Source organism: Siphateles boraxobius, unplaced genomic scaffold, assembly GCF_051911475.1.
Source record: "Siphateles boraxobius isolate OS27281-9 unplaced genomic scaffold, OSU_SipBor_1 7, whole genome shotgun sequence".
In the NCBI taxonomy this organism is placed as follows: Eukaryota; Metazoa; Chordata; class Actinopteri; order Cypriniformes; family Leuciscidae; genus Siphateles; species Siphateles boraxobius.
Window position 1 is genome coordinate 30,202,342 of NW_027509197.1, and position 27,943 is coordinate 30,230,284.

General features: G+C 36.9%; 2 protein-coding genes across 18 annotated transcripts in view; both read left to right on the forward strand.

The window, feature by feature from the left end:
• The first annotated feature begins 1,715 nt into the window (after positions 1-1,715).
• Positions 1,716-20,374, forward strand: kansl1l (KAT8 regulatory NSL complex subunit 1-like). Of its 4 annotated transcripts, none has more exons than XM_077215269.1 (16): positions 1,716-2,312; positions 2,603-3,593; positions 6,652-6,793; positions 7,568-7,741; positions 8,704-8,828; positions 10,754-10,955; positions 12,822-12,924; positions 13,595-13,732; positions 15,889-16,035; positions 16,111-16,238; positions 16,400-16,521; positions 18,313-18,373; positions 18,470-18,576; positions 18,704-18,836; positions 18,915-19,000; positions 19,850-20,374. In XM_077215269.1, exons 2-15 carry the CDS (start codon positions 2,644-2,646, stop codon positions 18,996-18,998), a joined length of 2,616 nt encoding a protein of 871 aa, XP_077071384.1. In that variant the 5' UTR covers positions 1,716-2,312; positions 2,603-2,643; the 3' UTR covers positions 18,999-19,000; positions 19,850-20,374. The 4 variants fall into 4 exon arrangements, with proteins under 4 accessions (XP_077071384.1, XP_077071385.1, XP_077071382.1 ...); XM_077215270.1 differs by having other exon boundaries at positions 18,915-18,976; XM_077215267.1 differs by lacking the exon at positions 19,850-20,374 and adding an exon at positions 19,060-19,108 and having other exon boundaries at positions 18,915-18,976.
• Positions 20,375-24,665: 4,291 nt separating this feature from the next.
• Positions 24,666-27,943, forward strand: part of map2 (microtubule-associated protein 2) — a 135,780-nt gene continuing 132,502 nt past the window's right edge. For all 14 annotated transcript variants that reach the window (XM_077216076.1, XM_077216080.1, XM_077216082.1 and 11 more), the window contains exon 1: positions 24,666-24,721. The gene's annotated coding sequence lies outside the window, so the exon portion shown is untranslated. The remainder of the gene's footprint in view (positions 24,722-27,943) is intronic.

Genomic DNA, 27,943 nt, shown 5'->3' on the forward strand with positions numbered 1-27,943 from the left:
GGCTGTGACATTGGAAGTCAGACTGTCCCTCATCAATTGTAACTCGCTCATCATTCTGTCTATAGCGGTGACCACACGCTGATCCTCCGCAACCGCAGATGATGGAGGGTAATCAAACGAAGGCCATGGTGGAGGGGGCAGTCCCTCATCATACTCCTCTTCCTCTAACGCTAATGAGTCACCTGGTAATGGAAGGGGTGGCACTGGCCATCGCTCTGAAGACGGATCCCGCTGCGCTGCTCCTAGCACTCTGGCCGAGGTTGTTAACTCACCCGACTCCCTTCTAGTACCATGAGGTGAGGCTAAACTGTACTCCAGGCTCTCTCTGTGTAACCCGCTCGGTTCATCCTCCGTGTAGGGCATAGGGGCATGTAGCCATCCTAGGCTCGTGTTGTTAATGCTCTCCCCAGAGCTCATGGAATAATCATCCCGTGCATTGGGGAGTCTACTCCACTTTACATGAGGCTGTGAACTCCACTCTTCCCTGGTTGGCGCATGTGGTAGCGGGCTGACATGCGAGTCATGTATCTTCGGTCGTGCTACACTGACCTCATAATCTCTCAAATATGATGGCTGCCTTAACTGCCGCCTGGGCCGAGTGGATGGGGCCCACGATGCTTCATCACTCCGTTGCATGCTCCCAGCACAGCTGCGATTCGGCTCGAAGGACCACAAAATGTAGCGAAGAACTACCTGAAGCTACTAGGGCTAGTTGGATCGCAGTGAACCAGGTGTGTCGGTAAGAACACCACAGAGTGAAGTATCAGTTTGAACTGGATTTATTCTCACTGGTATGCAGAATTAGCATGAGAGGAGGAGACAGCCTTTACATAAACTTTAACAAGCTATGAAAACTTGAGATCAATAGTGCAGTAGACTGATGAGAGCAGCCTCCAGAGGGAATGGAGTTCCTTAACTGTGTTTGAGCATGAAGACGATTGCTGTTGCACATGCAAGGCTTGGTGGACAATGACACGATGTGACCATGTTAAGCACACTTAGCTGAGACCTGGAGTAGTCAGTAGGCCATGCTTCAACTGACGTGGGTTTGGCTCATAAATGGGCTGAATAACCATTAGCTGGCATAGACATGTTTGGTGTGCTCGTAGTAAAGGATGTAGAGGCTTGAATGTGTGTGTGTGTGGTTTCTTCTTTATAGGACGCACCCAGACACAAGATACATCCACCTGAAAGGCAATAATGCTTCTGAAACGCGTCTTCAGCTGTTCGTGATTGCGGTGAACCTGATTACTAGCAGCGGCTGATCCAATCTGCCATTCGCACTAAGCGGAAGAGAAAGCTGCTCTTCCGGTCACTCCCCACAGAGTTCATAATAAGAGTCCCAACTAAAATAGTGCTACATTGCTCTAGCATCATCTTATTATTAAGGGGCCTTTTGCACACCAATTATATGGAAACTACATAAGAGTAAAAAAGATATATGCATAAGTGAACACATTTTGTCTTTTTATTTTGATTGCCTGCAGTAGGCCTAAATGTTATGTTATTATGGAAGAAAATCTTTTTTTCTTCTTCTAATCTTAAGTTAATGTTCCAGGTGTTATATATGATAATATTATTCTACTCAACACAAAGATGAGGTATTATTGTTAACATGCACTTTTTGTTTCAACTCCAAATCCAAATAGTTGTAGTCCCACCTAGTGGACTGAATGCACATTACGACCAAATTATGTTCGGAGTAGTGTTTCACTGTGTTTCAAGCCTATACACGCACTTAGGAAGAAGTAAGCAAAACAAACCTTGAGAGCAGCTCTCAGGAAAACCATTCTTCCTTATCCAACCTGAAAGAAAAAATGTTTGGGATCCGTTTTTGGGATCTATTTTCCTCAGAAATCACAGGAATCATCTTAATATGTCACGTATGGATATTTTCTTACCTGACAGTTCAAAACTTTGCCACAAATATGCCGAATATCTCATGCATGACATGTTTGGTCTGCTTGATGTTTTCATTGACTGTAGTCACAAACAAAAAATCGGGTTATCAAAAAAACAAACGACGATAACGCTCATTGCGAATTTTAGGTTAACTAGATTAAAAGAAAACTAAAGATGATATAAAATACACACACTCTCGCACTCTCTCTCTCTCTCTCTCTCTCTCGGTCCTCCGGTGGCGGCTGTTCAGAGGTGATAAGGAACATCGAACGGATCGGTCGATTTCTGCTAATCAAACTGACAAATCAGTATTTTATATTACTTGCAGGACTGTATTTATGATTCATTCATGGATGATAACATATTGCTGTCTTTCCGAGTTTTGTTTTTGAAATGAGAAGCTGTTAAAGGTAAGATGACGTTATTTTTCCATCTTGCCGTTATTTTCATAATAGCTATTACGCCTATCGCGTGAGCGGAGGCATAGCTAGTTGTAATCTATCCGTTTACGAATATTTGCAGTTGTTCGCTTGTTTTTCTGCTATAGTTTGACAGATCCTTTTAAATTACGATTGTTATTGATAAAGTTAGAGGATATCACAAACATTTACTTTCACACAGTCATATCGCTTATACAGTAACTTATAATCTGTTTTAATAATCGGTGTCTCTCTCGACCGATCTGTACGATCATTTTCAGATGATGTTATAAGACATGAATCTGAGGATATCCATCAGTATATGACTCATCCAAACATCAGATCAAAATCTATTAAATCCATTTTATCTTCTGCTTTGAGTGGAAATATGGACAACAGCGGTGTTGCACTAGGTGTGGATGTGGAGAATAGTTTTGGACAGAAGATTTGGCAGAACCTCCCTTCAATGGTCCATCTGGACCTCCTGTCCTCTAAAGGTTCTCCTCACCTCCCGCAGATGCTCCTGTCGCCTATGTTTCAGGATTCACACCCCAAAGCCTTTCTGCGGTCAAGCCCAGAACCACTATTCACCCTCCTCTCTTTGAACAGAAACTCGGTGGGTTCTACAGCAGGTGCTCCACAAATGTGTTTCATGCCCATTTTTGAAGACAGTGGACAAGACGTGGTAGAGCCCAGTCACAACCCCAGCCCTCTGCGACATGGTTGTTCTACAAGAGACTGTCAAGGGGACACCAAATCACTTTCCTCAGTGCAAATACCACATTGCTTCAATGCTTCAAATCAGACATTTGTTGACAGTGTGGAGGAAATGGAGGAAGGATTGATGATTCAGTCATTGTGGCATCTTTCCCAGCATGTTTCATTGGCGAATCGAGCTGGACGTTTACAACAGAGGGTGTTGGCGATGCTTGGCGAACATGCCTCTAGACACTATAACCACCAACTGGAGGGTTTGAAGAGCAAACTTCTTGAAACATGTCGTTCTACAAAGTACCCCATGACATCAGAGCATTTTTTTGAGACTTTAAATGCTGTAGAGATGCAGGCGGAATATCACGCTCTTGGAAGAAACCTTCAGTACCCTCAAGCACAAGGGCAACCTCTGAAATCCAGAGATGTGCAGAATTTAGTACACAGTGGCCATGCTGTTCTGCACAGGGTGATGGAGTCTCTTGACTCAGATGCCACAGTTAGCAGCTCAGATGAAGAGTGGCAACATGAAGACTCCAGAGGGACCTCAGTGGATCCACAGTGAGTATGATGTGATGTTGAATGCTCTTCTTAATGAATGTTGACCTTAAAATCAAATTGAGTTCTGACTAAAGGAGATGGACTTAATTGGAAGACATTAACAAGTGTTTTTTTTGTTTACTGTACTCATATTGTTAAAAACCTCTATGCTTTTGTTTTTTAGTAGAACACAAAAGGGGTAGCTCATTTTGATCTTTAACTTATTTTCATACAACAACAGTTCAAAGTAAAAAAAGAGAACAGTTCATGTCTATCTAGCTCAATAAATGGCAAAAAAGTACCATAAAAGTGGTCTGTATATGTGACTACTGTGCTATATTACAAGTCTTCTGAATCCATATGATAGCTGTGTGTGAGGAACAGACAGAAATGGTCTCTATTTGCTGATAGTTCACTGATAAACATTTAAATTTCAGACTGTTTCTAAAACAAATGCTCTTGAATTACTTCTGAGGATAGCCTATTATTTCTAGCTCTGTACACTCCAATGTAAAAAAAAATGTTTGTTTGGTAAGATTTTTTTACATACAGTAAAAATTACAATCAAAAAGTGATATCGTGAAATATTATAACAATTTAAAATAACTGTTTTCTATTTAAGATATTTTAAAATGTAATTTATTCCTGAATTGTAAAAATTTAAAGCTGAATGTTCAGCATCATAACTCCAGTCTTCAGTCTCACACAATCTTTCAGAAATCATTCAAATATGCTGATTTGATGCTTAAGAAACATTTATTATCAATGTTAATGGACTGACCCCCTGTCAATATGGAGAGTGGAGTAATGTTGAGAAAAGTTGTGTTGATTAATATTTTTGAGGAAACACTGATACATTTTTTCAGGAGTCTTTGATAAATAGAAAGCTGAAAAGAGCAGCATTTATTTGAAAAAGAAATCTTTTGAACTGTCAATTTAATGCATCCTTGCTGAATAGAAGACTTACTTTTTACTTTTAAAAACCTACTTTTGAATACATATAGCAAAACCTTAGAATTGAATTGACACTATTACTATGTAAGTCAAAAAGCTTAATAAAGAAAAAATATAAGATTCAGTTAAAAATACCAAAAAATAACTTTGGGGGAGATTTTGAAGTAGGTGAATTGAAGGGTAGAATAAATATCTACGTTGTTGCTGCCAGGCAGTAAAAAAGAACTTTTAATGACAGGCCAGGCGTCAGTCTTTGGCAAGCAGCGAGGGAGCGTTACGACAGGTTTGGGAAAACAAGCAGCACCATATAGATGGAAAGAGGAAGCATTTGACTCTGGCAGTGCTATATGTTTTGTTAGGAGCTTTGCTCACAGACACAGAAGAACTCTGTTCTGTACACAGCTGTTGAGAAATTGTCACCATATTTCTCCCTCATGGTAAAGATTTTTATGTAGTGTGTTCATGTGCAGCTGGCTCTTCCTCTGATCCTGTTTCTGTACAGCCGTAGTGAAACAGACAGCTGCACTCTCCTTTCCCTGGGATGAGTAAATAAATAGAGATCAGGCTGCCCTTCGCCAGCCTGTTGATCAGAGCTTTCATGTCCTTCTCTGTTATTTGCTCGACCACTCTGCACTTACACTGTAAGGTCCCAGCATAAACTTGGATGGGAGAACATCATCTTTGAAGAGAATGTATCTCTCAGGAAACTCCTAGAAAATGGGAATGATTTATTGAAGTACATTTTTCTAGTTGTATCCCTTCTAATCCCTCATTCAGTATCTGTATGAGAGACTTGTCAAGCAGGAAGGGACAAGGAGCCAGAATTGGCTTGGAGGTCTGTAGAATTGTTCATAAAGCTAAGAGCTACAATGGCTTTATTGGGCACGAGGAGCAACTTTCGGGTTGTATTGGATTATTTTGTGTGTATATGTAACATATATCTTATATTATAAATAAATACATAAATATTTATAATATAAATACAGGTTTATTTTATTTCAAGAAACAAAAAGTATTTTATGGTTTTAATTTGAGTTAACTATAATATCCCTGATTTTAATAAATTTGTCAACTTTGTCCCATTGCACTCATGTTTTAGTTCTGTTTGCTTTTTTGCTAGAAATTGCTGTAAGAGTGAACACCCCTTAGTCTAGCTAGCAGCTGTCTGTGGTTGTTGGATCTACTTCCCCTCAGGCCATGACAAAATAGTTTCAGTGACTTTTCCATATGTCCCGGCAATCTCAATTACCATCTACCATCATACAGTCTATGATTCTCCGAAGAAGCTGGATATGAGAACACTGCTATAAGGTTTTAAATGAGTAATCTGGCTTTAGAAGCAGAATTGCTTAAGGACACTTTTTGTGGATTGAGATCCGGCTCTCAGCCAGTGGAATGCACACCTTTGACGTCAGTACTCTCTTTTCTTTCACAGATGTTCACATTTTAAAAGTGGTTAAGTTGTGGTTACTTAATTCTGAAAAAAAATCAAAAGACCCAAAGTTTTACTGGAGCTTCAGTGTCTGCTCAGTTGGCTTTGGAATATATGCAGTGCAATAAAGAGTGTATATAGTGATATTATTTGGTTTGAACTCCCTTGAGGATCAAAGGAAGCAACAAAGCCATCTATGGTCTCATATTTTCCATTCAGGAATGCTAGATTTGGTTGCTCACTTGTTCTATGACTGCCATTTGTTTTGTTGAAGCGGGGATGTGCCCTGTAAATGTGTGTCGACTCTGAGAGAGAAAGTAGGCTGGTTAGAGAGGTGAAGAGTTTGTTTATACAGTGAGCAGAAAGACTGTTGACCCAGCAGGAGATCTCATTCTTCCCAATGTATTTGTTTTAGTTCACTGCTGCTCCACTGCTTTGTATTTATTCCTGTAATTTGCCAATTTGGGGTGAGAGTCTGCGCTAATGTATGTATCTGCAGAGAGGAAGACAGACAGACAGATAGTATTCAGATCCTCTCCTGTTGCCTCTGTGATTGTTATGTTTTGGGTCAGTTCCATGAACAGGTTTCCTAAACACTCTGCCAAGATTGCTCCTGGAGGATTTTCTTTGTGTGAAGTCACTTTGGATAAAATCTCAGTTGTAAATGACCTTTTCTGTCTTTGTGGGGGGCAGTTGTCGTGTCTTTGAGTGGAGATGGCTGAAGGACAGAGCTGAACTCTGCAGTCGCTGGACGTGGCTTAAGATGAGACTTTCTGAGCTGGACTCTCAGATTCAGTGGCTTGGAAAACTCCAGCAGCAGATCCTCTCTAATAAGGTGAAGAACTAACACAGCATCTACTAGATCAGGAAGGAAATGGGCTGTACAGTTAGAATTAAAAAAATTAAGAATGCTCTCCCTTTGAATTTGATTTGAAATTGCCATGCCTAACAGAATAGTGAATTGGAATGACTAAAAAGGAATTTAGTCACTAGATATGCAATACTCTTACATAACAGATGAATTAGTCCAAACAGTCAAAATATAAATGCTGTAACAATGACATCATTTATTTTTACTTACTATGTATATTCTTCCATAATATGTGGAAGACTTGAAAGGGGTGAAATAGTCAAAAAACAGACATCAATATTTAAATTTTTGCATTCAACACATTCAAATGGCCACCATATTTTTTTAGATAGTTTTATAAAAAATTTAATTTTAATCTATTGATTATAAGATAGAAATTAGAGAATTCTGGGAAAGTGAAGTGCACTTCCACCACAGTTTTTAAAATAAAATTAATTTATTAAATATAACGCACATTATAAAATATAGCACACCTAATTTTCCAGAAAACTTGAATTTACAAATGAAACATTGATTATTAAACATTTTGAAACATTATTATTATTATTATTAAAAACATGCATTTGGATAAAATACATTCACACCAGTTATAGTATTTCTTTTAATTTCATTGCATTTTAATTCTACTTCTTTAAATTCAAGTTTGAATGGCAAGACTACTGCTATTTAAGACTTCAATACTGATTAATTTGAAATAGTTGAATTGAACTTGATGCATGTTTCTTTAATGTCTTCCAGGGTCATGTGGTTTTAGCAGAGTCTCAGCCCCTGACGGACAGGCAGATCCAACACACCTTGTGGGCGGAGACAATGGATCTATCGTTCACAGCTGGGAACATGCAAGATTTGCACTCTGATCCAGAGATGGAACCCAGCAGCCCCACACGCCTTCTGAGGAACATTGAGAGACAGGTACTTAAAGGAGTAGTTGACTTTAGAATGAAAATTACCCCATGATTTACTCACCCTCGAGCCATCCTAGGTGCGTATGACTTTCTTCTATCAGACGAATACAATCAGAGTTATATTAATAAACACCCTAATGCTTCCGAGCTTGATAATGGCTGTGGATTGCAACAATCAGTTTGAAGCTCATAAAAGTGCTCTGGGGGGTAATAAAAGACTTCTGAAGTAAAAGCGATGAGTTTGTGTTAGAAAAATACCCATATTTAGAAACTTTATAAAGTAAAATAACTAGCTTCCGGCCAAACGAACATACAGATACGACTTAAGTCTAAAGCGTAACTTATGCGAGTAATGCGACGTACTTTAATCTTTAAGCTAATAAAGTATTTGGCTTGCTTTCCGCAATGGAGGGGCTCAAGAAAGCAACTTCAACTCAAGCTTAGATATAACCCCCAGTGGGACTACTAATGCTTGGGTGATGAGTATGGTAGCAAGATGCCTAAATTATGTTTGAGTTGGGGAGGTGGAGGGAGGCCAAAACAGCTGATGCCAGAGCAAGGTGAGCGGCTGCTTATATCCTACGGCAGTTCATTGAAAGATTAGATGGATTCACTCCTTCTGAAATTACGCTGTGAACTTCACTTATTAACCCCCCGGAGCTGTGTGGAGCATTTTTTGTGATGGATGAATGGATGCACTTTTTTGAGCTTCAAACTGATGGTTGCACTTCACTGCCATTATAAAGCTTGGAAGCGTCAGGGTGTTTATAACTCTGATTGTATTCGTCTGAAAGAAGAAAGTCATATACTCTTACAATGGCTTAAGGGTGAGTAAATCATGGGGTAATTTTCATTTTAAAGTGAACTACTCTTTTAAGAAAAGCACAGGCATTTAAACAAGAACATAGACGTAAACACTGATTATATCAACCCCACAAAATTCATGTTTGTGTCTGTGTGTGTGTTCAGAGTGCGCAGCTGACTCAGATTGTGAACAGCCTAATGCCATCTTTGTGTGCCTCACCTTCTTCATCACCTATGTCTAAAGGACCCTGTAATCGCTGGAGAGGCCAACAGAAAACAACTTACAGCAGGTGAGGAGCTAACCTGCACCTACAAGCTCATCAACAGGCTAAAATTAACCTCAGATATGTCACAGGGTCATTTATTGAAAGTGCCCCTATTTTGCTTGGTTGGATCTTACCTTTCATGTAGTGTGCCATATAACTGTTTGAATGTAAATGGTCTGCAAAGCTTAGAAAATTCCAGTCTTCCTGTATGAAGCTACTTAGGTTTGTAACAAATTTGCATAATGCCAGTCTTTGGTAGTGCTGCGAAAGCAAATCCGCTTTGCATGCATTTCAAAAGGATGAGGACTCTGGCTCGAATTGACAGGGTAAAACAGACGCAGTTGTTACTATTCATATCAATTAGGGCTGTCGCGATAACCGCAATATTGTAGTACCGCGCTACTGACAGGCTAACCGCAGAGGAATGCAAGTAACCGTAGCAACCGCGATATTCACGTGTTTTCTTTTTTCATAAGGCTACATCCTTCTTGTTTTGAACTTTGTGCCATGTGTATTGAATGTTAAATAAGATACACACGACTTTATCACAGTGATTTGTACAGAGGCTTCGTGGATTTGCACTTAAGCTTAAACACACAGTGAATGAGAGATCGACTGAGCGCGTGCGATTACCCGGTCTGTCTTTGAAGTCAAGTCATATATATTTGTGAAAAGGTTGCCGTGTCCAAGGAAAGGGAAATATTTGTCGTATTTTTAACGTTTATTGGTATTTACCATCAACTGCGCGAGGAAGGCGCGGGAAAAAAAGTTAGCGAGTCACGCATTAAATCAATGCCATTGGTCTCTATTAGTGAAGCATTCGCTTCAGCGTTAGCCATGTGACGCATGCATCAGCTGAGCCTTGAAATGTGGAGCTCAAAGTTAAAAATAATTAACACTTTGTTTCATCACATCTACCTTTTAATGAATCAGCGTTTTTGAACGTGTTCGTTGAATGAACGGTTTAATGACTCAAAGACAGTCCATCGCCGTAATGATGCGCTGAGTGACAGCCTTTCAATGCGCAGAGACGCTGTTTAGTTTCAGTTACATTGGTTACTTAAAATGTCCTCGTTTTTGTGCATGCTGACCACATCGTACACTCATTTATATAGCAACAAATAAATCAAGATAAATAAATAAATGGCGATAATACCGGATATCGCGCTATTGAGCCACTCAAAATTACCGCAAGGGAAATTCCTTCACCGCGACAGCGCTAATATCAATGTGTATACAAGTGCAGAGGAAGCTTCCGGAGCTGAAATTTATATATGGTATTGACCTTTTAGTTTCAGACACGCACTGGAAGCGGCAGACCAATCAAAATAGACTGGCCAATCTGACCAATCAGAACAGAGTAGGCTCTCGAAAAGAAGGGGTTTAGAGAGACTGAATCCTTATTGAACTGTTTCAGACACTGCGAGAAATTATGCTGCAATGAATATTATGTGGAAATAAAGAAACTTTAAAATCAATAATGGAATTGTGATTAATTGTTCTAAATGTTATTCAAGCATTGTTTGGTAGATGTTTATTGTTCAAGAAACTAGATTGATATAAGAATATTCACACCTGAGAAAAACAGTTTTCTGTCATTGTTGACAGTACAGATCATTTTATTTAGTCATACATTAGCTCCAGAACCACCTGCAGGAAAGCTGTTTGTCTTGATTTCATTCATGAATTTTGTATTTATTGCAGCACAGTAGAAGCTCCCCCATTCTGATATATATATTTATGTATACATTTATGTATCTCAAGTGAATGTCAGGATGAATAATTTGGCTCAGTGGAAAACTGAATGAGCGACCAGACATTGAGAAGAATTAGAAAGTGGGAAAGGATGAGAGAATCCGAGGGAGAAGAGAATCAATGAATCTCTCCCTCTTTATTTATTGTATGATCAAATTTCTGAAGATTTTATCCCTCCTTTTGTATTTATTTAGCCAAGTGACACACACGGGTCCCTTTGTTCCCAGCGGGCCACAGTGTTTACACAAAGTCAAGCAGAAGAGGAAGCGAACATGTCACAGACGACAGTATCTCCCTCAGGTGGATGTCACCTGTATGTCAGCTCGGACTCGACCCCTTCTGACCTATCACAAGCCTAGACTTTTTGTCATGGACCCATTGTCTTACAGAGAACAGGTTGGCATTTTTAAGCAAAATTTATGTAAAACTATCTTAACTTTTGGGAATCTAATCGAATAATGAGTCGGCACGGCATGGCATAGCATTCGGTACCATTAAAAAGCTTGGGGTCAGGAAGATTTTTCTGACGTTTTTGAAAGAAGTATCTTATGCTCACCAAGGCTTAATTTATTTGAGACTGTGATGAAATATTATTGCAATTAAAAATAACTATTTTCTATTTGAATATATTTTAAAATGTAATTTATTTCTGCGCTGACTATGCTGAATTTTCAGCAGCCATTACTCAAGTCTTCAGTGTCACATGATCTTTTAAAAATCAATCTAATATGTGAGCCTGGATCACAAAACCAGTCACAAGTAGCATGGGTATATTTGTGGCAATAGCCAACAATACATTGTATGGGTCAAAACTATCGATTTTTCTTTTATGCCAAAAATCTACCTACCGTAAATATATAAAACATTTATTTTTGTGAGTGAATGCAGCACACTCGCGAACATAAATGGACAACTTTAAAGGCGCAAAATATTGTTCTATCCTAACAAACCATACATAAATGGAAAGCTTATTTATTTATTTCAGATGGTGTATATATCTCAATTTAAAAAAAAATTACCCATATGTTTTGTAGTCCAGGGTCACATATACTGGTTTGATGCTCAAGAAACATTTCTTATTATTATCATTGTTAAAAACAGTTGTGCTGCTTAATATTTTTGTGGAAACCATAATATTTCTTTCGGGATTCTTTGATTAATTGAAAATTCAAACAGCATTTATTTGAAATATAAACCTTTTATAGTTTTATACATGTCTTTTCTGTGACTTTTGATCCATTTAAGTCAAGCCACCTTTATTTATTAAATTTAATTTAAATTTATTAAATTAAATCATTGTGTCTATGGAATGTCCCTATAAAACAAGAAAACCCAACGTATGTGTGTGTGTGTGTGGGTGTCTATTTGTATGTGTGTTTCCCCAACAGCCCCCAGGGGAGCTCAGAAAGAATAGCCTAGCTTTTTTCTATCATTTCTCTTGAAAACTGCTAACACGCTGTGCTCAGGCCAGCTGCACTTTCATAAATGATAATAATCTTGTAATTACTGCTGGCTGATTTGAGGTCTACCCTGCTGTCCTTCAGTGTCCTCTATGAGCAGCCTGGAACTGTAAACCAGACATACTTCGTTTTAAGGCCAGAACCTAGAAGCAGCAGGATGATGATGTATTTACCAAAATGAAATGTAATGAAAAAGAAATAGAGAAACCACATTAAATCTTTTATAGGAATAGTTCAGCCAAAAATGAAAATCCGGTCAAATTCTGCCTACACTTTATTCCAATTTTGTATGACCGTTTGTATTCCAATTTTGTATGACACAGATTTTGTATAATCCGTGAAAGCATATTGTGATTATGGGACTTTTATTAAGCTTCAAAAATGAAGAAGGCATGTCAGCCCTCTTCACATTGCACCATGACTCACACCATGTTTTGAGTCTATTTTCCAGCTGGGCTGGTGCACTTCCTTTAACCTTGTTTATGAATCTTATTTTGTAGCTGTCTGATTTTGGCTGCCATGATTTTCCTTTTCATGCATTGCTAATGTCGTGATTGGTTCCCCAAAGCGATGTGTGTCATCGAATTGGCCTTATTACTGTAACTTAGCTGTGTAATTCCAACTATTTTAATTTTTTTTAATGCTCAGTAGGACAAATTTGGACTGGATTGTTCAGCTGCAAATTAGGCCTTCAGCATCAGGAACGGACATTTGATTAGTAATTTGTATTCTCCCATCTGCCCATAACTTCTCATAGCCTCCCTGTTTTGGTTACATCTGCTTTCTGTCTCTCTCTTCACAGGTCCTGCAGTCTTCCTCTTCTCTTTTTCCCAATTGCACCTCCTGTGATCCTGCCTCTGAGACAACAGGCGGCAAAGTGCATCGTGTTTTATCACTGTCCTCAGGTAGAGAGATGAATGGTTAAAACTGAATTTTTTCCTACTCCATCCACCATCTTGCAAGGATTTTTTTCCATGGAGCCTGTCGCAATGCATTGTAAATTGATCCACAATTGATACATGTCATGCTGTTTTAGATAAAATGCTGTTCACATTTTTGCTGTGGTAATTGGATGTTATGATATTAATGGTTTCATAAAGGTTAAAGGTTAATACTACAGCAATCCATTAATCACTCCTCCATCTCACTGCATTAGGCTGCCACTTCAATTCACTCAGAATAAATTGTTTCATATTAGATTGTTTCTCCAGCATGTCAAAATTGTGTCGTTCCTGCTGTTTTGCTGATTGCGTGCAGCAGCAGGAATGTGGAGTAGGTAGATCAAATTAGCCTTGGTTGTCATGAGAATAAAACCTCTGTATCCAGCTCATACTGTAACATGGCTCAAATGCAACATCCAGTCAAGTCCGACATTTTTCACATTTGACAATGTTTAACATTTTGACTAGATGTTTAAATGTTTTCTTTATGTACAGATGTTTCCATACTAACTAACCAAAGCCTCATATCTACTGTATCAGCACTATATTTAAGTGCAGTACAGCTATTACGTTTTCCTGTTGTGCGTGTTATATAAATGAGGTTTGACTGTGTCCTGCCTGCTCTATCCATCAGAAACTCCAGCGTCCTTCCATCTGCAAAATGCTCTGTTTGAAGAAAATGTGCTTCAGCAGTCTCTCCTCCTGAATACTGAGCGCTCCAGTCCCCATCACTGTCTCGGCTCCAGAGGCAGAGTCTCCCGATCATTATTCCGTAAGAATCTTCTCATGGTATTTGTGTGCGGATGCATTTAAGTACACGTGTTTAAAAATGTGTTTGCTCTTCCCTATGTTTTTTTTGTGTACTTTAATAGAAATTACTTTAACAGCAACACAATTTGTCAAACAAAGAGACTGAAATTAAGTTTTTGGCCATTAGCAATTTGATATGCTAAAAAAAGAGACACTTTAATATAAATACACAGCACACGTAATTATTAGGTAAAATAATGAAAGGATCATGTGACACAAAAGACTGGAGTAATGGCTGCTGAAAATTCAACTTGATGCACTGTACACACCTACACACACTTAAGCACACACACTTGAAATTATTTTATTTATTTAAAATTATTTAATAGCCGACATATATTGTAGTCTTGTAGCCCGCTTAGTATTTCTATGATCTCCTTGATATTCTTTTTTATTTACATTATCAAAACAATCTCAAACGACCCTTGATACATTTATTAGATTTAAGTTTTTATTTATGACCAATTTTTCTTTATCATTTAAAGAATAATTTGATTATAATTTATATTTTTATACACTACCATTTGAAAGTTTGGAGTAAGAAATTTTAGAAACTAAAGATAGTAAAGACTTTGTTTTTACATTGTTTCACGGTTTCCAAAAAAATATTAAGCTGTTTTCAGCATAATAATAAGAAATATTAATTGAGCATATTAAATCAGCATATTAGAAGGATTTCTGAAGGATCATGTGACACTGAAGAGTGAAGAGACTGAAGTAATGGCTTCTGAAAATTAAGTTTTGCCATTAAAGGAATAAATTATATTTTAAAATATATTCAAATAGAAAACGGTTAATTTAAACTGTAATAATATTTCATAATATTACAGGTCTAACTGTATTTTTGATCAAATAAATGCATCCTTTCAAAAACAAAAAAATCTTACCAATCTCAAACTTTTGAACGGTAGTGTATATATTTTTTTTAAACATTTTTATATAACATTTATTTATTAAAACATAAAATACAATATTAAACCTAACATAATTGATATCCATGTTGTGACATCAGAATCAGCATGTTTGCCTAAATATGTTCAGGCACCTCTGTCCTCAATACTTTTTAATACACATACCCAGTGCAGATCTGGAGGTCATGCTGATATCTGCTCCACAGTCTTAATGCAGTGCTGGGGTTAAAGTGAGCCGACCTGGCACTGGACTCCGACTCACACACTCTAATCATTAATGCTCTGCCACTCTTCTCTGCTCTGCTGGTTATTGTCTTACTAGGGGGCCTAATGATCCTGAAACAGCAATGCTATTCTTAACAAAGAGATATTGTCAGTTAGTGAGTGATTGCACTGGAATGGAAGTATGGTCTAAAATAAAAACACACCTCATGCTGTTTAGTTGATTTTCTGTCAGTGCTTTCCAGCACCCCTGTAGTCAGTGAACAAACTACAAAAAAAATAACTACAAAAGCTAGGAATATTTCCTTAAGAATCATCTCATGGTCCCTCCATTGCTCTTTTCATCACATGACCTGGATGTGAATGATCATTTAATGTCAGTTCTTCTGAGTTCCGAAGTCCAGTGTGTGGGATGATGTAAAGTGTTTGTAGGCTCAGGCTGCTTGTGGGATGATGTAAAGTGTGTGTAGGCTCAGGCTGCTTGGTGGGTTTAGTCATAATGTTGTGGTGTATTGTCTTTGTTTATCTCTGTGTCTCAGGCGGTCTATCTGCAATCCTTTAGCTTCCAGAACATGAGTGGAGATCAACACAGACTCACAAATCACAGTAACTCACAAGTCCAGCCTGAAGGCACTGTGGACAGTACACAAACACACACACGCACGCACGCACGCACGCAGCCACGCACGCACACACACACACACACACTTTTTGCATTACGATAAAGAAATATGGGACGTAAATGTGATTCATTGTAATGGAAATAGTCACAATGTAAAAAATAGTTATGGCCCTAAAATAGGCTTTACTTACTTTATGCAAAATCCCTTATTTAAGATTTTTTGGGTGAAATATGACCTTGATGTGATCTTGACGTTTTGTGAAACCCACCCATGTGTGCTATGAATATTCGTTGTTTTCTTATAAATATGCATGTTCTGATAAATAGGAATATGTCTTTATGTTCTATAATTAATCATTATAGATTGCAGTCATCGACCCAAAAATGGAAGGCATTTGAAGAGACCCAGAAGGGAGAGCACTCCTATACGACGGTCATGTGCCCAAGAGCACCGCAGTCGAGCTTACAGCGAGGGCAAGAGGAGGAGGCACTTCTCTGACAGACCAATGGGTACATGTGTTTCATTTCACTCAAATACAACAAAGACTCTGAGATGTTTAAGGTAGTAATACTGCTTCGTTCTAGACTTGCAGATCTCCAGTATTACTCCCAAGTCTGATCTGATCTCCCAGAGTGATGACAGTCATGTGGAGGAATCTTTTGAGGATGTGCCCGTCTCTTACTGTACACCCAAACAACAGAGAAACTCACAGGTCTGCCCTTTGACCAAACCATGATAAATACTGTGTATCTCAGTTTGCTCTAATCCAAACAAAGATCAGTTTGGATCTTTGGATCAAGTTTCTTAGCTTAAGGGGAATGCTAATCTAGATAGTCTAGGAAAATAATCATATACTGTCCTGTTTTGTTTTAGTTCCCATTGCGCAGGAGGAACTGTGAGAGTGTATTCAGCATTGATGACATTGTTATTCCCATGTCTCTGTTCAACTCAGTGAAAGTGGAAAGACTTCATTATAAGAACATTTTGACACCCAGGTATTGATTGTTTTCACATGCCAACAATGACACCAGGGGCCTATACCATGAAGCCGGTTTAGGTGGCTAGCCAGCTATGTTTCAGTTTAGTTTGCGTCAACCCTGGGTTTTAGGGACCATGAAAGTGGTTTGGCTTTTAGCAGTGTTCATCGCCATAGTAACTTACGCTCCACGGCTAACCTGGTCCGGGGCAGGTTATGTTCCAGGTAAGAGGTTGCAAACCGAACTTGGACCAATCAGCTGTGAGCAAAGTGTCACATGACTGATGCGATAAAGTCACTCCACCTGTTTCTACTCCAAATTAAAGGTCACTACATAGCAAATTATTTTTAAAGACAAAATTGTCTGGTTTTTAGTGATGCATATTTAGAATAATAAATTTGTATGATTTAGATATTATTTATGTAATTATTATACCCTTAATCACACATATACAATTTCAGTTAATTATTATTACGCAGTTTAAATGAATACATATATAAAGGTAATATAAATTCGCTTTAGCATCAATAGATGAAGCTATAAAATGACTACATGTGAGCTTAAATGTTCAATTCTCTCTATACCTTTATAAGCTGTATAAAATAACTTCACAACTTTTACTTGCACTGATATACAGTAGCGAGACTTTTTCTTTTAGTTGTCCTCTTTCATAGATAGCTATTTTCTTCTTGCTGTGTAAATTTGTTTAAATTCTTAATATTTTAATACTTTTATTTAATAAGTGAATTGCGTTGCTTCTCTCGCGAGAAATTAATCTCAGTTTCACTCTTTCTCAACATGTGATTGGCTGTTCGATACTGATGTCACACTTAAACTCCTAAACTCAGGATCAAAGCCTGAGTTGACAGAGAAAGTTGATGATCAGTATCATTGTACCAACAAAGCCTGGTTGGATTGGTTTGGTTTTGTCAACTCAAAACTAATCCTGTAACCCTGAGTTTGTTCAACTACCATCATGGTACAGGCCCCAGAGAAACTGTTTACTGCAGTAGAAATACACTTCCACTCAAAGGTTTGGGGTCGGAAATTGTTTTCTCTTTCAAATAAAGTCTCTTTCAAATGCTCACCAAGGCTGCATTTATTTGATCAAAAATACAGTAAAAACTTATATTGTGAAATATTATTACAGTTTAAACAGCAGTTTTTATTTTAAAACAAAGGTAATTTATTCCTGTGATGGTAAAGCTGGATATTCAGCAGTCTTCAGTCACATAATCCTTCAGAAATCATTCTAATATGCTGATTTGCTTCTCAAGAAACATTTCTTCTTATTATCAATATTGAAAAAAGTGGAAACTGTGATACATTTTTTCAGGATTTTTTGTTAAATAGTCAAAAAACAGCATTTATTTGAAGCAGAAATATTTTGTAACTTTATAAATGTCTTTAAAATCACCATTGATCCATTTAATTCATCCTTGCTGAATATATAAGTATTCATTTCTCAAAACAGAAAACTGTACTGACCCCAAACTTTGGAACGATAGTGTATTTGAATGCTAAGATAATGTTAGTTTGACTGTTTAAGATTTTTCATACATTTGTTATGACTAATAATCTTTTGGTTATTTGAGGCATTTTGGCATAGTTATTTTTGGCATTACTTAGCGGTAATTTAATCAAACAATTTTTCTTAGAATTTCCAGAAAAAATAACTATATAATGATATGTACCAATTGTGTGATGTACGCTTCACTTTCAATAACTGCTGATACATAAAGATGTGGATGAATTCTTGTTTTAATTTTTTTCTCATTTTCTGTATTCTGTTCTCTTTACTCACTGCAGTTGGCGAAAGGTAGATATTTCTCCTTTACTGAAAAGAGAGAAGGATGAGCAGGAGGAAGGGGTACGTTTTATAGTTATAAACTTACTGTAGGTCAAAAAAATGGTGAATGTCATCAGTTTTAGTTTGTTGTGGAGTGATGGGCTTTATATCTCTCAGTTAGAAGAAATAGAAGATGAAGATTTCATTCAGAGACACCAGAGTTATGAGCGTAGAGAGAAACTCCGCTGGTTTTACTGGGATCAGGATGGAAGAAACAAGATCAGGTCTGTGTGTATTATGGCTATAGATGTGCACTTATTGCATATGTATTCTCCAGTACATATTTGCTGCTGATTATTGAACTTTTCTTTGTTGTGTCTTTCCTTTTCTTTCCCTCCACGGGTCATCCAGGAGAAGCTGTTTTTCTGTACCTGTGAGAGACCACCTTGCTCACTGTAACCCATCTGTATATTCTCCTGTCCCCTCCACCTGGACCTTCAGTCCTCCTGAAGCTCCGTCAGAAGCCAGTGTGGAGGACAGAGAGGTCAAATATATATTTTTTAACCTAATTTAATCTGCCTGTCTATCAAACTTGTATTCATTTTTTCCCCCTCTTATGTAGCCATTGCCACCATGGAAGAGGCGTATGTTCCCTCTGACTGGTGAAGATGAGGAAACTTTGAGGTGTGATGAAGATAGGATTTAATGGTCAGGGTCCTTCTCTTTTCTTTGATTGTGCATCTTTGTTTCCTTTCCTTGCGTTTTAGATCTTTCCTTTTAAGACGTGAGGAAAGGATGTGAGATTGAGATGTGAGGACGGATCAAAGTAAGATGTATATGTCAAATGGAATATCCTAATATCCTAAGCCTTTCAAGGCAACGTCATGTTGCTTCTCTATCCTTTGTTGTTGAAGCTTGACTAATTTGGACATAACTAATAAATCTCAGTAAAGCTGTTCAATGCACAGTATTTTCTGTGCGTCCCATTATAGTGCCATAACTCCCACTTATGGACACATTAGGAATAACATGCACACAATACAGTCACCACCCTGAGTGTGATTTTTTTTGCTTTTGAAAAAGCGATAATACTTTTATTCATGCATTAAATTAAAATGAAGACTTATACATTGTTACAAATTTCTATTTCAGATCAATGTTATAAATTAACAGATATTTAAAAAAAATATTATTATTCATAAAAGAATCCTGAAATACATTTATCATGGTTTCCACAAAAATATTCAGTAACAACTCTTTTCAATATTATTAATAATAAGAAATCTTTCTTGACTGGAGTAATGAAGATTGTAATAATAAAAAAAAATGCCATTTTGAATATTGAATCATAAAATATTTCACACTATAACTGTTTTTTAATCAAATAAATGCAGGCTTGGTGAGTATAAGAGCCTTCTTTCAAAAACATAAAAATGTCTTCCCCACCCCAAACGTTTGAATGGTCGAGTAAATTATTTAAAATGTTACAATTTAGAGAAATAAATGATTTTCTTGCTTGTCCTTCGTTTGACAGATATTTTTCTGTGCTGTTTACAGACTTCCAGAGCACCAAAGCACAACATCTGATATGGACCAGGAAATGACATCACACTGAGGCACAATATCAGCCATCATGGTTCCACTCTGTTACATAAATCACTCTTTCTGTTTTTAGGCAGTTATGACACAGTGTAGTAAACTGATGTTTTTCACTTTGTTTCTATAGCCTCTAAAGTTGTTTTTCTCAAATTATTTTTGTATAAGTTATTTTTTAAGGATTTTAAACAGTTTGCATCCCAAAGCCTTCTCCACAGTGTAATGTATTAAACATCTTAACCCAGCCAATTAAAAGTATAAACTGTAAGGAATTACATAATTAATTGATGTAAACTATTTTTGTACAAAGTACAATTTATATTTTTGTGCTCACATTTTTGGAAGGATAGAACAAATCATAAATGATTTTCTTTTAACTCTCAAAACTCATCTTTTTACATAATTTATTCAGTACTGTGGGAAAAGCACTGTGTTGGAAAGCAGTGTAAATTTACCTCATACAATAAATTGATTTAGGCTGCCTCACTTTGAAGTTAACAGTCTTTCTTTATCACATTTTATGAACGCAATGGAGACCTTGTTATTTGTGGAATATGTCAGGTTAAATAGAACTAAACGTCAATTTGTATTACACTTTAAACTTCCAGAAAAAATAAATCAATCATCCTAAAAGGTGTTTTCCAAAAGTACAACTTCATGATTTATATTAATTGATATTGAACCCAGACTGTTCTTTGAGCAGGCAGGCAGTGTACATGGGTGTAATAATTATATCAGCCACAAAGGGGCACTAATGTGCCGCATTTGCTCCTTAAAATTGAATTTGCTAGAAAACAGCCTGTTAGGGGCAAATGGGACAAAACAGTAACTTTTTTAACAGATCACTGAAAATGAGTTTAAAACTTTACAGCTCAAAATCCTATTGCAATGATCCTTGGTCTGTCTGTGTGTCCCTGCCGCTTGTGTGTGTGTGTAGTCTTTGATCTCTTTGAGCAGTAAGCTGATTAGAACATCTCACAAGCAGCCCACACACATCTACACACTCACTCGGGAAAGGCTAATTGGCTATAAGTAGGGGTCAAGGTTGCAGCCTTCATCTGGGCCTGTCAATAAGATATTATCTCACTTGCTTTTCTTCTTAATGGCCTTCACTTCTTAAAAAGTCTGAACACAACATTTAGCTTACAGGCTCTTTTTAGACAGCATCCTAAAAGAATAAACGTTTTTTTTTATTAGATTTTTTAAGAATTTGAGCAATAGTTCTTCAGTTTTTAATTAAATATTCTACATTTTTTTAGCCTCTTCCACCATCTTGGATTTATTTTATCACTATGCTTGGTGGAGTGCATTTTTAGGATTCTCTTCTACACCACATTTGATACCTTACATTTAGGCAACAACATGATATTTTGGAAAAGCCTCTGATGGCGTAACATACTGGTATACTGTTCACTAGGCTTGGGAACAGAGCATCTGAAATCTCCCTCTCCCTACTGTGAGAACACTGTTTTTTGTTTTGTTTTTTCTTCTGCAGAATAGGTGAATATAGTCTGTGTGGCGCATAGCCACAGTATTGATCTGTGCTGTTCTGAAAGCTCGATAAGACTCTTTTGTTGTGAACTCTGAGAATGGAGATCATTATTTATAGCTCCAGTGAGAGAGGATCAGTGATTTACTTCTGCCAGCAGGGGGAGTTTTACAAGGACAGTCTGCGCTGATACACTCCTGTAATGCTTTTTCACTTTTTCAACTTTAGTTAGTGTAATGTTGCAGTTTGAGCATAAAAAGATCCGCAAGGTTGCAAAGCTCAAAGTCCACTTCAAGGGGGAGATATTTTATTTACTGAATCCACTTTCCAAGAACAACCGGATATTTTTCGGCATTTTATGAAGTCACAATGGTAGCCTACTCATTTAAATAATCCCGCCCACGGAATACGCAAAAAAGGGGACTGGTTGAGCTGCATTAGAGAAGACAGTGTTGTCCTACGTCAAAGAGAGGAAAATGTTTTTTTCTACAACATTTCCAAAACTCATTTGTTTGACCTTCCTAAGCTACGAGTGTAGCTAAAATTCATTTTAAACACTGTTCCTGAATATTATAACAACGTTTATCTGCACATTTTATGGAGAACAGCTTGTTTTCTGTTGCTTTGGTAAGTTCTCGCTTTTGTAAGACGTTTCACTGCTCCTTGGGAGAGTTAAGCATGGTTTTGTGATCGATTATTGTTTGTATTACCTAGTTTTCCTACAAATATCACAATTAAATGGTGGATAACATCATATCTATAATATAAAAGGTAATTACAAAAATCATCTGAATCACTCTGAAGCGTCCTGTGAAATCCGTGCCTGCAATGTCTGTGCATGAAATCCGTTCTGCATGATCCTCTTGTTCGTTAACATTGTCAGGGTCTGAATCAGGCTCGAATTGGTTTGAAAATGACCCCATTCGTAATATTTACACTATAAGAACTCTCAGTTATAGATTTATGGAGGTGCACGTTTCCCGAACATGCTATTTGCTGCCAATCACAACACACTAGACAAGCTAACCAATCATAGCACATTTCGTATTTCAGAAGGAGGGACTTCATCGAAATCAGTGTGTTCCAGCCAGTATGGGGACCTGCGGAACAAAAGTGGCCGTTTCTAAATGTGTGGGTGTTTTCAAACTGGTAGGTATTTATAAATCATGCATTGAAAATGATGCCCTTCACCCGACCCCACCCCTAAACCCCCACACTGTGACGTGGGTTAATCAGGTAACGCGTTTGAAAAGGCTCCTCTGTTTATGGCCTCGCCCATAGATCTGGTAACTCCACCATACAGAAACCTTTAGTACTTGCAGACTGGGGAGTGAGGTGCTGTAATAGTGTAAAATATGTGAGAAATAATACATTTTTGAACAATCAAGCATGATAACATATTCTAGTAAACAAAATTCCAAAAAACAAAGTCAAGACTTCGTAAAAGTGCATAAATAGGACCCCTTTAACATCCATGGATCTTTTCCATTACACAAAAGGTTCCTTAGATTATCAAAATGGTCTTCAAAGAAAAACAGGTCTTTATGGGGATATATTTTTTTAACACAAAGCATATTGTGATTTTAAATGGTCATTAAGGTGTGCCTGATTGGATTGAATTGAATATTATGAAAATATAAAATATTTGATAAATGATAAACAATTTTGCCTCTACATTTTAGATATGTTGTGCATTGTACATTTTGTCACATTCTGTGGGTAGTAGTGTTTGAAATCTGTCTGAAGGTCCTTTTAAAACTGGACCCCTGACTGCAGTGAGAGACATCATGACAGACATGATACACTAACTCTCCTGAATCAAGTACTAATGCACACCCAAATCTCACCCCTTGGAAGGGCTGTCTCCATAGTGATAAGTGCTCTTGAGTGTGCACTGGGCCTTCATTCAGCTTTTCTAATTTAAGAGTGTCTCTCTCACTTTGTCTCCTACATTTTTGTCTCTATGACAACATGACTCAAACCATATCTTTTTAATTTAGCTTTGTAACACTGGCAAGCATCTGAGGTTTAAAGGGCGGCGTTTGTTTACCAAGTTGGAAAAGAAAACCCATTGTGACTATCAACTAAAACGTACATTGGTATAAAAATGCCAGTTGTTTTAACTGGCCTCTCGGGGATCATTCATAATTTATAGGTCCCTAATTTCCGCCCTGAGATGAATGTGGTTAGAGTGAGTATGAGATTATGTTGCCTGATTCTTAGCTAAGAAAGGCTGTGTTACATGCTTCTAAACCCACAGGTTCACTTGTATGTCCAATTTAAGGTCATACATTACTTAAAAGGTTATAACAAAAATCTTCATTCATTTACTCTCATGTGTTTCCAAACCTGTATGCATTTTTCTTCTTCTGTGGAATGTCTAATATTGTGAAATGTGCACCTGGACCATACAACCATCAGTCACATGGGTCAATTTTTAGATGAATTATAATTGAGATTTATATATCAGCTAAAAGCTGAATAAATAAGCTTCCAGTTGGTGTATGGTTTGTTAGGATAGAATTATATCTGGCCGAGATACAACTATTTGAAAATCTGGAATCTGAGGGTGCAAAAAAATCAAAATATTGAGAAAATCGCCTTTAAAGTTGTCCATTTATGTTCGCGATTTTGCTGCATTCACTCACAAAAATAAATGTTTCATATATTTACGTTTGGAAATTTACAAAATATCTTTATGGAACATGATGTTTACTTAATATCCTAATGATTTTTGGCATAGGCCTACAAGAAAAACGATAATTCTGACCTATACAATGTATTGTTATCTATTGCCACAAATATACCCATGCTACTTGTGACTGAATACAGGTTGACAAATATTATTACTATGTAATAAAACTGTTTTCAATTTAAATTCTAGTGTAAAAAGTAATTTATTTCTGTGATGGCTATGCTGAATTTTCAGCATCATTACTCCCGACCATGATCCTTCAGAAATCATTCTAATATTATGCTGATTTGCTGCTCAAGAAACATGTCTTATTATCATCAATGCTGAAAACCGGTATCGAATTAATATTATATTTTCAAAATAGAAATAGACTTTTTGTAATAATTTAAATTTTTTTGCTGTCACTTTTGATACATTTAATCCACCCTTGGTGAATAAAACAATTCATTCCTAATAATAATCTACGGAAAGTTAAATTTCGTTAAATAGCTGTATGGGCGCATTCATACTGAGATTTACGGTAATTATTCAGTAGTGGGCGGTGTTAAGTGGCAGTGGGCGTGATGAAGTGTGGGCGGCTCTTCACCAACACCGGCGTTCACACAGCGCTCCGAGAGGAAGCCTGCAGCGGACGCAACACGCCGAACAGGTAAACCACTATATTTCATTATTTACATAAAGCCATAATATCGAGTTTAAACGGTCAGCATGATTTGCATATATATACCTGCATATTCTCTGAAGTTCTCTGACACGCTGCTATTTCAATTCCTCTAATCCGTGCTTTTGAAGATGTTAATGGAACAGATAATCTATTGCTTGAGAAAGGACGCATTGTTCCATTCACTGCAATGTTGCGGATACTGTGCTTCAGACTGATGGAATAACACTCCATATTTCCATTAGATACAATGCTTAACTTTTAAGAATGTGTGCGAACTTTGATTTGATTCAAACGAGTGCTTAAATTCTTCATTTATATCTGTTTAAAAATGCTTCTTTGTGCTGAAATCCAATTGATTTTCCTTTTATAGGCATAGTCATATGATTTGTCTTTAAGGTTGTGCATTATTAATACAACTAATCTGATCTACATATGAAAAGGAGGAGACCTGGTCCATGACATGATTTGGTTTTGTCGCAGAGGAGATTTTGCAGTCCAGCAGAGATGGTGCTGAAACAACAGCTACCCAGTATTAAGCACCTCTGAGTTATTTTGCATTTCTTATTTTTTATCAGTACTGATTTTGATATGTTGCTCCTGAAATGTAGATATATGGTAGATGGTTATGGTTACATTCGATCAGTATGTTTTCCAATCTTTAAACACCTACCATGAAAGGTTATGCTGAAAAGATCTGAATGAGTTCATGTCTCGCAAACCATCGCCTTGAGGCTATAAAAGACTTCATCAGTGATGATGATGCTGTTTCTGATAAGACATGGTGCATTCCTGCATTGGCAGTCTGCCGGCTCATGCTTATTCATGAAAAGAGAGCTGTGAGGTTTAATGCAGCGCCCTGCACTGGATGACTGATAAATCTGCGCAGTCCCTATGTCCCTTCATGTATGTGCCATTTATTTTATAACATCCATTGGCATGCAAGTGTTAGTGTGTTTAAACCCGGCAGAGTCTGCACCACACGGGTCATCAGCTATGACCATCTGTTAGCAGACTCCCCTCTACATCAAATACAACAGATGTTTAAAAGAAGACAAAAAGTTGGACTCCTGCATTCACACATGCGTATCCTGGTGGGGACTTTCCATTGACTCCTGTTGCCTTTATACTGAGCTTATGATGGTTTCTATACATACCCTTAAACATAAGCTTCTCATAAACATTTTTATGATTTCATTAAGATGGTATTTAGTATGTTTATTAAGTCATTTCATTGTAGGGACACTGGTTGGTTCCCACGATATATAGGGGAAAAAACGAGACCCACACACACAATTTGTTTTAATTGAATTTAAACTATTTGAAAAGAGTGCATTTCTTATCTATAGATTTTAATGGTGATTTCCACCCAATGATATGTTACACTGTTACATCTTTTTCATCACATGCTCAACCTTGTGTCGTTCTAAGCTTTCTTTTTTTTGTGGTGCACAAACAGTTTGAAAAATATCAAAAAAATTCTTGTCAAAATACGTGTTATTTTGAAAAATGCCAAACAACATTTGGCTATATAATTTGGAACATTTTTTTCAAAATAACTTTATTCTGAAAAGAAAGTAATGAGCGTAAGTAAAATATTTAGATAATTATTGACATCATTGTTGAGTGAGCTATCCCTTTAAGCAGGTTTCAGGTTGTATTTGAGTTTACTTTATTAAAGGTCCCTATAAAATACCTATACCAAAATGTATTTAAAATACATTTATTTCTTACTAAGTATACTACAAATCCTTTAACATATTTACTGACATATCGATGGAGTATTAATATAAATCTTATAATTAAACTTTGTTGGAGTACTTCTTTATTGCACAATGCACATTTCTTAATATTAAGCCTAAAATGTGTTTTAATATCACTATTAGTAAGGATAGTATGATCTCTGTATAATATCAGTCTTTAAATGCATATATATATATATATATATTTGAAGTGTACCTAAAGTATACTTTCATTAGTTCCACTTTAGCACAATCAAATATATTTAAGTAAGTATATCTTTAGTTGGACCTTAGCACTATTTCCAGATAACTTAAGTGCATTAAGTACAAAATTAGTTTCCAGACTTAAGCAGACTTTAAGTATACCAATTTAGTATACCAAAAGTACAATTCAGGGTATTTATATTAAGCACATAAATATGTAAATGTTTTTATAGTATATACTTGGCATGAAATAAATGTATTTCAAATACATTTTAGTATATTTATTTTTCACTAGTGGTGCACTATGTAACTTTTTTGTCGTGTTTTTATCTTACCCTTATTCACTATGGTAAGTCATTATAAGTGTTTATATTTTAGAACGAGCAGCATGCTTTTCGCGCTAAATTGGGTACTTGTGTTACTTGTCTGTGCGTGTCTCTTCATATCCGTAAATAGAGAAAAGTTGCTCCGGCTACTTTGACGCATTTGAGAGTGGCATAGGTTAGTTGTCACGAGCGAGAAAGGTTGACACCTGTTTGAAAACAAAAGCAAACAGAGGAGAGTCTGCCGGAAAATAGAGATTGTGACAAAGCTTGTAAATAAAACCGGAATCAAGATTGGCTTGGCTTTTTGGAGATGGCCATTTTAAGGAATTTGAAATGTTGTAAACGCGATGCAGAGATGGCATTTTATTACTTAACAGGTGCGCAGGTATTTTATTGAACAGATAAATTGGCATATGTAGCTCTCTAACAAAGTTCATTGTAAAATATTATCTATCGTGTCTTTCATTTTGGTTCAATTTATTTTCAAGGAAGTACCGTCTATGGATATAACTACAGTAACGTCTTCAGCTACTCGGCTTAAGATCCTTTCCATCTAAACTGGTTATATCTCTTGAGCCTTTTAGTGAATGTTTTATGGTCAGTATAACCATATTCATCAGCATAGTCCCGCAGAGCCGAAGCACAGCCAAAACAATGTTCTTCCTCAAAATGCATGCAGTTTTGTTTTTTAACTGCTAGATGGCCAAAAGTTACATAGTGTAGGCCTATCTATAAAAAATAATTGATTGATACAATTAAGTTTTATTAACCTCATAATTTTTCTATTTTCTTTAAAAGGAATTTCCGTGGATGACACAGAGTAGAATATACAGCATGTGCTACTTAGTGAGTCATTTTTCACACTGGACAAAAAGACAAAGGTACATGACTGTGTACTTATTGGCTTTAATGAGGGAAAGAACGACAATCCCATGAAG